This window comes from Oenanthe melanoleuca, chromosome 1, assembly GCF_029582105.1.
Source record: "Oenanthe melanoleuca isolate GR-GAL-2019-014 chromosome 1, OMel1.0, whole genome shotgun sequence".
Lineage (NCBI taxonomy): Eukaryota > Metazoa > Chordata > Aves > Passeriformes > Muscicapidae > Oenanthe > Oenanthe melanoleuca.
Window position 1 is genome coordinate 29,250,830 of NC_079333.1, and position 17,009 is coordinate 29,267,838.

At 40.6% G+C, this 17,009-nt stretch overlaps 1 protein-coding gene across 1 annotated transcript in view; it reads right to left on the bottom strand.

Moving 5' to 3' along the window:
* Positions 1-4,799: 4,799 nt before the first annotated feature.
* The window catches only part of GUCY2F (guanylate cyclase 2F, retinal), a 36,499-nt gene continuing 24,289 nt past the window's right edge, over positions 4,800-17,009 (bottom strand). Inside the window, exons 15-18 of the mRNA XM_056508725.1 lie at positions 16,260-16,358; positions 14,806-14,900; positions 13,683-13,768; positions 4,800-4,938 (exon numbers count right to left, since the gene is read on the bottom strand). Coding sequence (XP_056364700.1) covers positions 4,800-4,938; positions 13,683-13,768; positions 14,806-14,900; positions 16,260-16,358 — 419 coding nt within the window. The remainder of the gene's footprint in view (positions 4,939-13,682; positions 13,769-14,805; positions 14,901-16,259; positions 16,359-17,009) is intronic.

Sequence of the window (17,009 nt, forward strand, 5' to 3'; positions counted from 1 at the left end):
GCCCAGCAGATGGGCAGCTGAGGTGTCTGGCAAACAAACTCTGAAAACCAGGCCATTTTCTACTTGAAAACTGCAGAATGTTTTCAATTTGACAGATTTTAACAACAATAGAAAATAAAAAGGCTCCAGCACTTAATAAATGCCTTCTGGTCAAGACCAACTGGGATTACATGCATGGTTTTGCAGTTTTCATCTGGGCATCAGGCCTATGTGGGTATAACATATTTCAGCATCGGTCCTTGGCTCTGCATCAGCTTTTCCTGAGTTTCTTTGTATATGTTAATGAACATGTTTCAGACACCTAGATTTCTGAAAATTAGTGTATTTACTTTCATCATCTGTTGTTTTTTTAACTGTGTCTGAAGTGTGTGCTATCAAGTCTGGCTCCTGGAGAGTTTCAAGTTGAGAACAGAACAGAAAATGGCAAAAGGAGTGTTAATTCCTTTGAATAAAATAATTATAATGTGTCAGTGAAAGCAGTCGATAAAAGAGAACTGTCTGATAAAATTTTCTAGACTAAGGTCCTGTGCAGGAAAGGATGATACTTTGCACCAAGTAATGACCAAACATCATGGGTCAGGTCAGGTGTGGAGTGAAGAAGCAAAGCAGAGAATTGCATTATCAAGATGCATCATGTGACAACTTCTGTGGGTGGTCCTTGCAGCCCCTCCACTGGGTTCTGTTGTGCTCAGCAGAATTTGGGATGCCCAGGGAAGGAAGGAGAACCATGGGATGCTGACATCTGCAAGTATGAAGGATTGAAGTCAGGCTTGGGAAGGATTGTGAGAAATTGTAGTGCATGAGGAAAAAGCTGGTGAATTAAATTTAACAGCAACAGCTGTAAAGGAACGAGCATCAGAGGAGAAGCATTGTGTGCCTCTTGCACTGCACAGAACACAGATTCTGTCTCTCCATTTTGGGAGGTCTGTTTCAGGTCCATGTGCTAACCCAACCTCCCTGTACATAAAACTCTCTGTACCCTACAGCTGACCTAGCAATCCTACAGCTCTTCATCAGGCTGGGTTCTGCCTGTAAGAGCTTTCTCTAACACCACCATTTCACACAGCTTCAGTTTGTGTGTGATGAGCTGCAGTTTCTCTGCCTTCTCCCATATATTCCTTTAATTTGATCACTCTCTACAACTACTTCAAAGGAGGTTGTATCTGGCTGGGAGTCAGCCTTTTCTCCCAGATCAAAAGCACTAGGACAAGAGGAAATGGCCTCAAGTTGCCCTAGGAGAGGTCCAGGTAGGGGATTAGGAAGTATTGCTTCATTGAAAGGGTTGTCAAGCATTGGAACAGGGAAGTGGTGGAGTCACCATCCCTGGAGGTGTTTGAAAGACGTGTAGCTGTGGCTCCTGGGGATATGGTTCAGTGGTGGACTTGGCAGTGTTGGGTTAACGGGTGGATTTGGTGACCTTAGAGGTCTTTTCCAACCTAAATGATTCTATGACATAATTCCATTATATGATTCAAGCCATTATTTGTAACACAGATGGGGCTGGTGATGAGTGCCACACTAGGGTTTCCAGGCATGGCTGAAGGGGAATGAAAGGGTGTGTGGCTACAGCAGCAGGTAATCCTTAGCCCACCTTCACCAGTGGTGCACCCATCTGATGACCACTGTGTGTGAGTGGGCAGCTGAAGGCAGGTAGGGGTCTGCCTGTGCACAGGACCTTGCCAGACCACGTCCATTGCATGGATTTAAAGGAGCCAGTTGATGTGATCTCTCTCAGGCACCTATTTGACAGATTCATTGCTGGTGGGAGGATGGAATCACAGAATAGAATTATCCTGGGATTACTTACCCTCAGCTCTATTCCTGCATTCACATGGCTCTATTTCCAAACCCCAAAGGAGCATCTACACATTTTTAATGAGAATTGTACTGTGGGGAGTGGTATTGACCTCTCCTCACATTAACATGCCCTGTCATGGGAAATTTTCCCAGGCTTGGGCCACTGCAGCTGTTTGGGCACTCATCCATGCTGTGGCTGCTGCATGTCTTCCTCGAATTCTTCTGCATCTCACACCTTCTCTGCCTGACTGTCCTGCCACTGCCTTGTGTATCTTGAGACCTGCTTTTAATTTACTGTATTATCCAGTGAATATGTGGAAGAGGTCTCCATAGGTGCCTTATCTTCACAGAAAGATTAAAAGTAACCTAAGTCAGCTGAAGGTAAATATACAAACTAGAATGAGATTTTCGGGTGGGCAGATAGGTCTTCAAGGATCTTTATTGTCATATGCTATAAATTGACTGCTAAAAATACTGTATGAAATACAAACTATATTCAGATAATGTTAATTGTATGTAAATACACCATCTACAGCTCTCAGTGGGTTTGCATGATTACATTAAAATTCACTCTATAACATTAGTGGCAGAGCTTCTAGCAATCATGTGGTAGGTTCCTGTTGATAATGGTTACTACAATGTGTAGCAGCCCTATCCAAGAATCCACCAAGTGCCTTGTCCACGATCACCCAAGAAGTCTGATGTGGAGTTACCAAAATTCCCATTTGCTGCTTCCAGCCCACATCTTCCTCTTTACAACATTCTAAACACTAGTTTTAGGAGTAAAGTAATAAAAAGATTAGGGAAAAAAATAACAAAAAAAAACCAAAAAAAAAAGAACATGATACAGTAATCATAGTTTGTATGGGAAGAAATCTCATGAGTGAAGTTAAATCTATCTAAACAAAGCAAAACCAGGAAAATATAACTATGTTTTATATATTCCTAACAGCAGAGATAATCACACTCAGGGATGAGTCCTTGGCCTCTTCCTGTTGAAACTAAGAAGAAAAATTACCACTGGCTTCAAAGAGAATAAAGAATTATCCTGGGATTACTGAAGTCATCAGTGACTAGAACTTTGCTTCTCTGCTACCCTTTCCCACAGATTTATGATCTTAATTTTTAAAAGGAATTCAAAGAACGTTGTTTATTTTAGAAGACTACACGCTGAAGAAAGAATTCAAAACTGTGTGCAGAAGTGTGGGTTGAAATCTTGTTTCAATCATTTTCATGGAAATTTCAGGTTGATATAACCCACTCTGCTATGTAAAAGGATAGCAGTGACAGATAGTTTTTTTTTTCTATGGAAAAATAATGGAAAATACATGAATTATGCAGAAGTTGTTTGATTTTAAACCCATGTTTGCTCAGACCAATCTAGATAACATTCCTCTCTGGAACTGTACTTTGAGGTATATCGTGTCAGAATTACCTGCCCCATGTCACTTCCACTGGACATTTTTCTGGATGGATTTTCAAACAGAAGGTGAGCACAGGGCAGAAAGTGAAGGCTTTCCTAATCCCTGTTTGACAGCTTGAGTTTTGTATGAGCCTTTTGACAGATGTCCTTCAAGGGCCAACTTCTCCCACATGGAATATTAACTCACCACTAAAAAAGCAAAAGCTTATTTTACAAAACGAGGTGCCACAGAGTAAAAGTCCATTATTGAAGAGCATTAAAGAATTTCCCTTCTGTTTTTTCTTTTTAGATGTTTATACTTCAAACAGATCTTACTTTGACAGTGCATGTTTTATACTTGATACAGTGAATGAGTTGTGAAAATACTGTGTTCCTTAACTCTGTGAAGTCAGACTCACCTTGTTTCATAAAGATATTTTCAATATCCAATAGAAGTTTGCCAAGGATTTGTTGATTCTTATTTATTATCTGAATGGCAAATATCTGTTTTGATTGGTCTGATGAGAAGAATTCAAATTGAGCTTGAGAAAGGTCTCAGTGTTCTCAGTTAACACCTTCAGGTGGAAATATTGATTAAATTACCATACCTGCTCTTCTCTTCAGCTTTGCAGAACGGAGAAGAACAACTCCCAGAAGGTTGTTAGGAGCCAGATGTTGAAAAGGAGTAAAATATTTGGAAGAAGAAGAGCCCAACAGCAAAATTATTTGACTTTGAGGAAGTGTGCTCTGGAAAAAGTGCCTACAGGCCAAATGTTGACCCTTTACAGAAAATCTTTTACCCACAGGGACAAATGGCCAGAGACTACTTTAAGGCACTTAAAGTGCCTCAGAGGCTACTTGGAAACTGGAAGGGAAAAAGAGTGATGGGTTTTAGGCTTTGCACTGCTTTAATGACATTCTATTCATTCCCTCAGCCCCACTTTTGCAGGAAAAATGTTCGTATTTTATTAGTACTACTCAGCTAATGGAACTGCATCTTAGTTTTGCAATATCTTGTCATTCCATTTTCATCCTGCTTTGAGATGAAAAGCATAACATGTTTTATATATCCTGTATATGTGTGTGTATAAAGCAAAAAAAAAGAAAAAAAGTTCTTGCAATTTAGATCTGGATTTGCAAATATGACATATTTTGACATTTTGAGCAGAATCTCACTTTGGCATTTGAAACAAATATTGATTCATACCAAACTGTTTCAATTCAAAACTGTTATTTCATTTTGAAAATAGCATTAAATTGGCATTTGCAGCTGAAATGTCAATTTGAAAGAAAATATTTCAGCTGAAGTTGACATACAGGAACAGAACATTTTGATTCAAAATTTCTGTGGGGGAGTAAAAATATTCTTTGTTGCTGTCCAAAACATTTTCTTCTCAATTGCACTCATTTTTATGAAACCAGACCTTCCCACAATAACAACAGGGAAACAACTACTTAATATAAAACTGCTCCTCAGTGCACCCTTCCCAAAAACACACACATATACAGCTCTGAGCTGGTGCTCAGTTTCACAAGAGAAGTGGCTTCTAATGGAGAGCATGAGCTCTGTTGGATTGGCTTCAAGGTGTCCCTGTTCTTCTCAGATTTCATCCTCTTCAAAACTTATTCCAGACTCCTTTATGCTTCCCAGCTCTTTAAAGTTTGCTTTTCCTAGTGTCTTCTTTGTGTTCCTCAGGACAGATTTTAATTTCCTGGTCAATACATCTGGCCAGTTGTGGCTGCAAAACAGAGAAGAAAAGAGGAGTTAGCAACTCTGCTCACCAAGACATGACTTTTCATTTAGCATCTTTTTGTGTCAGCCAAAGCAGAAATGTTAAATGGTGAGTTGAAGTGGATCTTTTGCTGTAATACTTCACAAGTTCATCAAGCCCAGGTTCTGGGCCCCCATCTGTTGGTGGGTGCAAATTCATTATAACATAATAGGGTTCTCAGAGACAAAATAAATAAATATGTAGACTTGTAAGAGAGCAGAAGCTCAGCAAATGGCTGAGGGCTCTAGGAAGGTCTCAAATGTACAACTGCCTTGTCATGGATAAAGCATTTACTGTGGTATAAGATTTACTGTGTATAATAGAAGAAAATATCATTCCAACTGCTGTAAATCCAAAATAGCTAAATGCTAATTCCTACTAATAACACCATTGCTAATATATAGAGATTAGAAAGAAATAGTTAACAAAGAGTTGTATATATACATAAATGTATGGTTTAAACTTTGCACACCATCGTGTGCAATGAATCTGCAACTACTTTAGAATTGAAATATATGTTAAAACTGACTACATGAAACAGGTATCCTGTAGAAATATTACAAAGGGGGATGGTTTCAAACTAAAACAGATCATATTTAGACTAAATATAAGAAAATTTTTTTTTCTGATGAGGATGCTCACTGCAAAGGGGATTAGACTAAATGACCTGGAAAGGTCCCTTCCAACCCAAGCTATCCTATGAGTGATCTTATCTGCTGGTCAGCTGCACCTTGATAGCCAATGGTTTGGTCAGCAAGCTGTAATTATTTGGGTATTTACCGTATTTCCTAAACAAAAAAGAATGTCAAGGGATTTCCTGTCACTAAGCTGAGTTCGTAGGATGAGGGGTCAGAATGCAAGGAGACTCAAATCCCTGAGAAACAAACAAACAAACAAAAAAAACCAAAACAAACAAACAAACAAACAAACAAAAAAAAAAAAACAAAAAACAAAAAAAAAAAAAACAAAAACAAAAACAAAAAACAAAAAAAAAGACAAAAAAACCACCAAAGAAAGCCCAAAACCAAACCAAACAAACAAACGAACAAAAATACAAACAAAGGAAAAAAAACCCAACAAAACCCAACTTGAGACATTTTTGAACCTCAGTACTTTGGGGTAGTCCCAGGCTGGTGCTTTTGTCTGTGCAGGACACACCACCTGTGTGCTTACACATCTAAAAGTCAGTAGAGAGCAGTACAGATTGTAGTAATATTCACATACAAAGGTGTTCCTCGTACTTTGCTGAATGTTTTTATCAAGATCCAGCCAGAACCATCATTTCTCTTTGAAATCAAGAATACATCAAGGACAGCAGAGTCCACAGCCACTCTTTCAATCTTAAAGGATTGACTCCTGAGCAGGAGAAGCAGAGTCTTGACCTTCCTCAAGACTTCAGGCCAGATGAATACTCCAAAATACATAATTACTCCAAGATGGGGACCCCTATTGTACTACAGCTAGAACCCTGTGGGACTGTTGGCATTTTAGGGTCCTAGACTAATAGGACCATAAATTGGATGAATGGACTATAGGTCACTACACCTGAGATCCTTGTATAATGTTCCTTTATTGTCATCAAGGAAAAACAATGTTATTGGCAGCATAGTCCCTTTCATCAGAAGCATCTAAGACAGATTAGCTGGAAACATCACTTAACCACCAAGCAGGCATGTGGGAATAAGTGGCTGTTGAGGACTTAATTGCCTCCATTGAAAGCTTCCTGCACACAAGAAGGATTGACCTAGGGCCATTGAAATGAGCCAGATATGAATGTCTTACTAATTTTTCTGCTATGTCCAATAGATTAGGCCAAGCTGCCTAATGAGGACCTTCTGTTCTCCATAATATTCTGCTGATCAGCCTGCTTCAGTGTGGAAGTCTATGTCTGAGGGTGATATATGTGTTAAATACTTATTTATCAGTATATAGCAGGGCTAACCCCAGTGTGAGATCCTCTTTGTCACTGGCCTGGGAAGATTAGCTTCTACTCTTAGGTGGAAACCAGCAGGGTGATCTTCTGTGCCTTGGAGCTTGTATTAAGCCGTGGGTGTTCACATGGCAGTGATTATGCAGGTGTCTAGAGATTGTGTCCAATATTCAAATCATTTTTTTTAAATGAGGATTTTCTCCCCTTAGGTCCTCGATAGGGAGAACTTCAGACAAAAATTTAAATATCGGTTAAGAGAAATAAACCAGCCTGGTAACACACCCTGAATCTTTTAGAGATGTATTGGGGAAAAAGGAACACAGCCAACAGTTACCTGCTGGGTTTTATCCCTGTGAGAAAATTGCATGGAGCTTTAGTCTTCATAGCAATCTATCAGCCTGATATGGTGTGTCTTTCTAACCAGCCCATGCCTAGGTACCCTGAGCTTTCATCCACCCCTACCTTTTAGGGAAGTGGAAATGAGGTCCAGAGGAGCTGAGCAGAAGCACTACCACTGTTTTTAGAGATATTATTAAAAATCCTGCACATACATCATTTTCAGGGGACACACACTTGTGCAAGTGTGGCTGTGCATGGTTCTATGCCAGCCTTGCTCTGATAACACCTTTATCAGGTCATGCTGTCATATTCCATGTGACTTCCAAATTCCCCCCAAACCATAAATCCATTATCTCTTGTACCCATCGGTGCCATAATGATGGATATCAAAGCTGCATCCTGCTTCTGTCATGAGGCATGGAATTACACTTGGCAGGAGTTTTATCTCTGTATTTACCATGTGCTGGGTTCTTCCTGACATAGACTGGATTGATAATACACTGCAGATAAACATAGTAATACTCAATGTCCTTCAGGAATTAATAGCATACTAGGTTACAAATTCACTAGGAAATCACCCAACAAGGCTACAGCTTTGCTGCTGTTCCAAGCACCTCTTGAATGAGATATGTTAGAATAATAACACATATTTTAAAGAAAAAAAAAAAAAGGAAAGAAAAAAAAGAATTAAAAAAGGAGAAAAATAGAAGGAAAGGGGAAAATAAAGACACAAAAACCAGTAAAGTACAGACAAATAACACACAAGCAGACACCAAACAGCAGAGCTACATGGGGACTGTCCTACAGCTACTACCTCAGATCTAGGCCCTTTTGCCAAGGAGTTTTTCAGCTTTCCTCCTTTTGAACTCTGCAATTTCTTCCGGGAGTAACCCATGAGCACTATACCTGCAGTGGACAGGTAGGCCATTAGAGAAAGAACCAGTTCAGTTTCATCTGCAATAAACAACAGACTGTAATGGAGACTGAGGGAAAGGTAAGTGTCTTCTGGTGAGAGAAAGGAAAACAAATATGGGTCCTGGTTCTGGCTTTATTAATTCTTCTCTCGTACCACTCAACTTACTGCTAAGAATGAGGTCAGCTAATTAAATTTTAAGTGTCCAGAGAGCTCTTGGCACTCTTAGACATTTCTGCCAGAACAAGATTAATGTCTTTGTTGATTGAAGACTACAAACTATATCCTTATCAAGGCTGTTTCCAGAATCTATTAAATAAGATGAATCCTGGGAGAATGATTCCATTATTCCACTGATCCCATATTCATTAAAGGGAGGAATAGAACAAAACAGCAGTGAAGACCTTTGCATTTGGTTGGTTCTGTTCCTGCTTCAGTGCCTTTTGGTCTTCCAGGGATGTTGCTTTCAGAAGCTCTCAGCTCACTAATCTGTGGGCACATTTCCTGGTGGAAATCCTATTTGACAGTCCCTAGAAAAAGCCAGTTGTCTCTGAGTGCTAAACACATGTTTAACAGCCTTTCCAGAGGGAGATTAGAGTCAAGTTTCAGGTCTTTGGCCAGTTCTACTCTACAAATGGACGTGCCTAGACAAGTTGTCCTCCCATGCCTTATCTAAATCCTGGGGACGTTTCTTCTTCTTAGAAATATTGATCCCTGTTTATAAACTTCCTCATGGGTGATGGTGTCTTTAGGGCTGGGTCCCAAGGAGAGGGAAGCCAGGAGGATACAATCCTGATGAGTTCAATGAGGAATGATTTCTTCTGGGAATCTACAACTCAGGTGAGATTTAGCTCCCTGGTATTTTTTTATCTGCACTAGAGATGTCTCCATCTAAGCCAAATATCTTGGGTTCTATTCTGAGCCAGTGGAAGGAAGCTGGTGCTGCTGGACCACAGCAGGAGTTTATCCCAAAGCAGATCAACACCAAGAAATGTCTGTTTCTCTGCACTGACTCTTAAAAGACACACAAGGTGGCCAGATCAGATGGAGGTAAATAGCTTCAAATAAGACTAAATCCTGCCTGTTGGAGGGAGAAAAGGAATCTTTGTGTCCAGACCCTTTATGGAAGCAGTAACAAAATTCAGCCACCCATGGGTGAGGGTCAGGGGTTTGGTTTTTGAGTTCACCCAGCAGGCCTTCACCTACAGGGGAGTGGAGGAGGTTGATGCCTGTGCCTGCACTACAGTGCAGCAGGTTGTGACCCACAGAAGCTGAAGGCATGACCAGAGTATTTGGTGATTAAGCAGGGTATCAGACTGCCTGAACTCCAGACACTGCTCACACAAATATCAAATAACTGTTTGGTAGTGACTTGACTTTCCTCCACTACTCAACAACAAAAGGAAAGATCCAGTGTAAACAGAACTTGCACATCTCCTCAACTCAGCCTGAGCAACTGGAGAGGTCTGGTTCTGCATTATCCATCCCAGCCTTAGGCAAAACCCATCTTTTTGGAGCTGTTATTTTTCCAAGGTCCTCTCTTCCCATCACCTTGTTTGCAAAACCAGCTGGAGAAAATCTGTGAAGTTCTGACTTTGCTTCCTTTCTGATCACTGCATTTAGGTTTTCCTGCTATTAGCACAAATTCTGTAATATTCCAGTCAATTCTCCCAGAAACTTCAGCTTGCTCAGGAAGAGCTTGTTTAAATATAAAAGCTGGTGCAATCACATCACAAGTCAAAAAGTCTTGTTGAAAGGGAGATGAGTCACCAACTTTCATTCCCTTTCTCATACTCCATCAGATATCATGGAAAAATTCTTTTTTCTCACTGTAATTATGCCACAGCCATGATCAGAATACTTCTTTGTCTTCATTTTGTTGTTGTGTTAGGTGGTCAGAAATAATTTGAAAAGAAGGGATTAGGTGTGAAGCAAAATGCATCTGTCCTGACAGTGCATGATGAAGCCTATGAGACAGAGGATTCTTTGATTTCCCTGAATAGCTCTTGTTAAATGTTATATAAAATTTATTTAGGAAATATTTTTATGCTGTTGTATAATTCCAGCTGTGGTAGGTCAACAAGAGTTTTTCACTGCTGTTTGGTCCACAAGCTCCTTTATTTTTGCTTTAAAAGAGCATTTGACAGACTTCAAACAGGAGCCCAAGTGGAAATGCTTTCACTTTTCTCCTCAGAAAGACACATCAGCAGCAACAGCAGCACTAGAAACTCTCTACAGATCCATCCTACCAGGGTGCTCCAACACAGACAAAGCAATGACAACCTTGTACTGGGTAGAAGAACAAAACATTTTGTCCTAGTGAGTGTCTGATTCCTGGCTCATAAAAAGTGTTTCTCACTTGGGCTTGGGAGATGGATTCTTTGAGCATCCTTCACTGTTTTGCACTCATTTATCTTCAAGCAAGGATCTCAGTGCTTTCTCCAGGGCTGATCCTCATGCATACAAAAACTCTCACCTATTCCTATCCAAAACTCTCACCTACTCCTGGCTGCATCTCCAGCTTCCAGTGATGTCACACATCAGGTTGCTGGCACTGTGGGTGGTAGTGGGCTAAAAGATCCATCAACCCTTCTGGACTTAAGAATTACTGCATGAATTCATACAAGGTAAGGGATCTGGGTTTATGTCAAAAATCAAAAACTCCCATATGGTCTTTACCTAGGTATCGAGTTAATGGTTAAAAGCCTTTGAGAGGATCAACAATATGTATTTTTGATGAATTGTGTTAATTTATTTCCTCCAGTTAACTTTCTATAAATAATTTAGAGGGAAACTTGCTGAATAAAACTACCTGCTGGGATAGAGGGCTTCCAATGCTTTCAAGCCCTGTATTCAGTACCAGAGAAAATAATTTCTAAACCAGGATGGCAAAAGTTGGAAGCTCAGGAGACCAAGAATGTCATTCATCTCCTTGAAATGGCAAGTGAAAAATATCCTGGCTTTAGGTTCTGCTCTGGTTTGTGGGTTTTTTGGCTTTTTTTTTTTTTTGTTGGTTTTTTTTTTTTGTTTTTTTTTTTTTTTTTTTTGTTTTTTTTGTTTTGGTTTTTTTTGGTTTTTTTTTGGTTGGTTGGTTGGTTGGTTTGGTTTGATTTGGTTGGTTGTTTTTTTTATTTCTGAATTTCATTAGCCATTGAATTTTTCCTAGTGTTAGATATTTTTTCAGTGCTTTGCAAAATTAATCTGAGATTTAGTCCAGGTCAGGCTTGTGTCTCTTAGTTTTGTATGACATCATATCTTTTCTGCTTTTTTTGGACGAGTGCTCTACTGGAGTTGAAAAAATGCTGCCTGTCCCAAAGCACCACAAGATGTCAAATTCAAATATCCCATGTCCATATACTTGCAACTTCGTGCTTTTCCCTTGTCTGGTAATTCAGCCCCCCAGACAGTCACCTGGTGTACCCTCAAAGAAATTTCACAGCCTTCCTTTAAACCTATCTGACTGGAATCTCAAAATAATTTCTATGCTATAGGGAGTCTGCTGCTGGACTGCTTGACACACTTGGTTTTGTCTTCATTTTGTCTCTTAATTTTGTTGCACATTCCCTATGTCCAGTCTGTCACTATTTCCTGTGGCAGTACCAGGTGTATGCATAGAAATTTGCTTTCAAGCAAGGGAAGGTATAGAGAGGCTATAGAACTGTCCTGTGCTGCTCTGTATCATGCAAAGTTAACCCAAAGCTTCCATGAAAACCAGGTAAAAACTGAGATTTGACCAGATCAAGATAGAAGGACTTATCCTTTGAATAGGAAATTCATAATCTTACATCTGTATGATCTGACCCTTAAATTCATGGTCCAGGTTTGCAATTCCATAGCATGATGTACTAACCTTCACTTAGTGTAGGTGTAGGAAACACCTCTCAGCCTTGCCACCACAACTACCCACCTGCAGATCTTCAGGTTACTTAAGTCACAGTATAAAGCAGGAGACAAAAACAAGTGCTCATAGACCTCATGGTAAAGAAATACCCAAGAGAAGATAAGTTGCCTCAGGACAGAGTGAAAAAAATTATTAGAAAATGAATTTATCCAGTATTTCCTTCTTCAAAAGCCTACAAATGAGGAATTATGGAATTATACGAGGCAGTGGCCTGAAATCACCATATTGGCCAACTAGAGAGAAACAACTTTCAGCCTCTTGATTTTGTGCCAAAACATAAATCATCAAGATAAGGCTGGAAAATGGGACATAATGAACTGCCTCACACACAGGCTGTGCTATCTGGTAACAGCACAGCCTATGCATGAGGCAGTTCTCCAAATATTTGCTTTGCTTCAACATCCATTACTTCTTTCTGTATCCTGACATTTGATTTCAATAGTGTATAAGTTTAATTTTGCCTCCTCACTAAGACAAATACGGTTTTATTTTTCCCCTCTGATTACTGTCAAAATCACTCAACCACTGCATGACCTATGGGGACAGAGATACTGCAAAAGAACAATGAAGATCTGGGCCTTGGGACAAGAGCAGATCACCTCTGTCTCTGCAGTGTTGTGGGTGGACTCTTCAGAGGTTACACATGGCTGCTCAAGATCCTCTGGTCCTGAGTACGTGGGGAAATGGGGACATTTTTAAATTTACTAAGAGGGAATGAAGCCATATGTAGAATGATATGGATGAGGAGAAGTCAGAGCTACATTAAAACAGACCTTGTTTGCTGTCAGACATCAATCTCTGAGGTAGCTACTTTAGGACCTCAACAAAACAGGAATCTTGCAAGGGCCAGTCAAATCAGACCCTTTAGCAAGCATTTCTTTTATTGTCTATAACAGGAGTTAAGGCTGCTTTTCATGTGGGTAGCCACACTGTTCTTGTCAAACAAATCTAACTCCTGGTTTTTATGTCCTGACCACAGCATTCTTTCAGGGCATACAGCAGGTGACAGCTGAACAGGGAGTACTCTGTTTGCAAAGTAAGGCATTGCAAAGTTAGAAAATCTCTCAATGAATTTTGAGTGCTCAGTCTTTGCTAACCACCATCTGTATGGAGAAAACATCATTAAATCTTCAATTACCTAAGAGTGCCGTAAATTTTTAACACAAAACTTTCTTATTCTTCTGTTAGAATGAAAGGGAATGAAAAGGAAGTGTTTCTACTTTGAAAGAGGTTGATGTTTTCAGCAGGAATTCGATGGAAGGAAAATCTTGAGTGTCTCCCACACACTGATGACACCAGAGACCTGAAAGTGTTCCTACCCATGTGTCTCCTATAAGCACACAGAGCAGGAAGGAAATTCAGGGAAACTCCCTGGTGTTCAGTCTCCAAGGGAGTATAGGGGAGCAGCAGCAAGTCTCCATGTCACTTATTTGGAACTGTGGATAAGGAGAGGTGCTGAAGGAACTGCACTGCTTCTGAGTCCCAATACTATGCCTGAACATGTAAGTCACCTCAGGACATGATACAGACTTTGCAAACAGATAACATGGACAGACAGATATTCAGCCTGTGAGCTCCAAAAGAGACCTTTTAATTAATGTCTTGGACAGTGATGAAGTCACACTTACCCTGGCCTTATTTCAGGAGGTTTAGGTAAGGGCTTCTGGAAGCCTTTTTTCCCAACCAGCCAATATGTTTCTTCTACTCCTTTACCCTAAAACAAAACCAAAAATCCAAATAAAAAGCAGCTCTCGCACTGCCCTCTCCTTGATACTTAATTTCCCTCTCTAAGTTTCTCTGGCTTCATACATATCCAGAGACAGACCATGCCTGGAAGTCTTGTCCTTCAGAATAGCTCAGGGATTATGTGAGTTTCATTTTCCTGAAAGAGGATATTCATTATCCTTGTTCCAACTGTCATTTACAAATTACCCTCATTGATCTGGGTCATTGAAACTACACAGCTGAACAGAAATTGGAAACTACAGGATCGCTAATCATCTTATTTGGCAGAACTAGCATTATTAATTGAGAGATTTTACAACCCATTCTGAACTGAGTATCAGAATAATAACTTCCTCTCCCCCCACTGATGATTTATCTTTTTAAGTGATTCATCTGATGAACTGTAGGCACCTATATGAGTCAATCACCCTTGACTGAAGAAGGGGAGGAAAACCAACATTCATCTTCACATAAACTAGACACTGAAAGTACTTCAGGTTAATAATCTCCTAAAGGGCCAATTTATCCCCACTAACTATGTAAAGGCTTCTTTCCATTGACTAAACCTGGAATATTTATCCCAGATCTCCACTTGCAGACATATGAACTTGGATGATTCCACTTGTCATGCAAGATTGTTGAGGGACCTGAGGCCATATTCAGACATTTTGTTCTAGGTATTTAAGGCAAGCAGAGCTCCTACTTCTGTCTATTGACTATGTAAGGGTAGAAAAGATGTTTGAATTATTCAGGACTGTCTTGTTTGGACATTGAAAAGTAGCAGCTTCTGTCAAGGGTGGACTAAATAGACTGCTATATAAATACTTATATCCAGGACATATAGCTGGTTGCTTGACCCCACAGTCCTTCAGTAGCCACTAATGTATTGAAACAAATGAAAGGGACAATTTTGGAAGGATTCAGCTGAAGACTGGTGTATGAAGGCCAAAAAATAATTTAATATAAAAATTCCTCAAGCAAGATGACTCCCCTGTGAAGTGCTTCACACAGCCCTGACCTTCTTACCCTCAGTTCAGTTTTTCCCCTGGGTATGATTTCATAGCCTTCATTCAGACTCCGAAGCGTATCCACTGTACTTTGGCTGACATGAATTCTGTAAGCTGGGAACAGAAAGCAAAGCAGCTGGATCATTGTACTGCACACATGCTGCGAGTTCCCCACTGCTTCATCCTGACAAGGAAAAGGGCTCCAAAGCAGGAGTGCTCCAATTCAGCTGTGTGGCTGTGTGGTGCTCCTCCACTTAGAGTTTAATGCTGACTGATGGATTCTTCCAGGCAGGGCTGTAAAGAGCACAGGGGGAGAGGAAATCTGCTCTGGAAGCTTCCTGGAGAAGGATACCAAACACACTCAGTGTAGGAGTCCATCTCTTCATAAAGATGGTAAGAGGTACAGTGACATTGTCAGCTAAATTGCTGTTTTATCTATTGCCACAGTATAACAAGGGAATGAGAAAGAAATAAAAAATAGCCAATTGTCCTGCTCCAGACACCCAACATAATTTGAAAGCTGGGATGAAGAGCATAGAGATGGGAACATAAAGAAAATGTGGCTATTCATGGAGGTATGTCTGGATTTTTAATAATTTACTCCACCCAGAGCTGCCATTTAGTCTATGAACAAAAAGGGCAAAGGTGGGGAACTTTATTGAATTCCCATCTTCCCCAGATTGTTTTACAGCCACTGCTGGAACTCCCTGAAATTTGTTATTGTTCTGCTTGCGTGAACAAGCCAGGAAAGATTTCTAAAACATTTCCCTCCAAATAGTTTTGGTTTTGGGGGTTTTCTTTTTTTCTTATTTTTTTTCCTTCTTTTTTTTTTTTTTTTTTTCCTTTTTGTTTTGTTGTTGTTGTTTGTTTTTTTTGTTTTTTTGAGCTTTTGTTGAGCTTTTATTTCGGTTTTGTCAATCACATTGCCTTCCCCTTTGATTGCCCTTTGAAGGATGGGGTATGAGCTGATTAACTTCTTTTCCATACTAATAAGAAAGAAAAACATCAGTTTGAATATGTAGAGGAAGATCACACAGCTATGAGCTACATTTCCTGAGAGACTATCCTGCAATTCCTATTTATCTATATGCATTTCTATTGATGTGTAACAGTGTTCTTGGACCTGCAGTGCTCCTGCTGTCTTTCTACGACCATGGGTATGATGAGAGCAGTGCACACGTGCTTCAGCCCTTGCTCTGTACAGGTTGTGAAAGGTAAGTGCATTATTTTACTGTGCAAGGGCAGCTCTGAATTAAGGGTTCTCGGCACTGACTGAAAGCAAGATCCAAACCATATTGGAGGAAAGTAGGGCAAGATTCATGTTGATTTTGGCGGATGGGATTGGAGTCAGAGGACTGCAGCTGGAAGGCCCTAAAGGACGGCCTACAATGGCAAAACCAGTGCCCCCTCCTTCAGGCTGCTCTGACCTCTGCCATTTGACTTTCCCTTTGTCTGGCTGTCCCACACACTCACGCAGGCCCGTGGACTCCATCCTGGAGGCCGTGTTGACCGTGTCTCCGAAGAGGCAGTACCGGGGCATGGTCAGCCCCACCACGCCGGCCACGCAAGGCCCTGCAAGACACAGCAGCCGCGTTACCTGGATCCGCTGGCAAGCAAATCTTGTCTTCTCCTCTGACACGCAACAAACCCATTGGGAATACAGAAGGTTTTCTAAAGATCTCCTTGGCCTTGGTGCTCGCCGCAAGCAGTCAAAAGTTAAGCGCTGCTCTGGATTTCGTGCCGGTGTTTCATGTCTGAGAAAGGCCGTGTGTGGTAGGGCCTCACTTCTCTGTCATCTGGGAGAAATTTGTTCAGAGCTCATGGAAACTCAAGGACTATCATAATCTCATTTTAAAAAGGTCTTTTTCCATGTGAGAAAATTAAAGTTCAGATCCTGTGACATGTCCTGTAACCCACTGAAACAGGATTGCAAATTAGCCTTGGGGGTGCAGAGGTGCTGGCAGCACTCTGGAACACCCTGTGTCCCCTCCTTGGAAAAGAAGACACTCTTAGCTGGCCTCTCTAGTCAAGACCTGTTTTTTCCCTCTTTCTCATTATTTATACAAGATCCATTCACTTCCTAAGTAGCTTCCAAAGAATTGTTTCCAAGTTGTCAAGGAGGGCTGTGAGTTCAGGATCCATGTGAACACGCACAGACTGGGAGATAAAATGTGGGGAAGCCAAACAGCACAGACAATTTTCATCTGGGGCATTTGGCTCAGT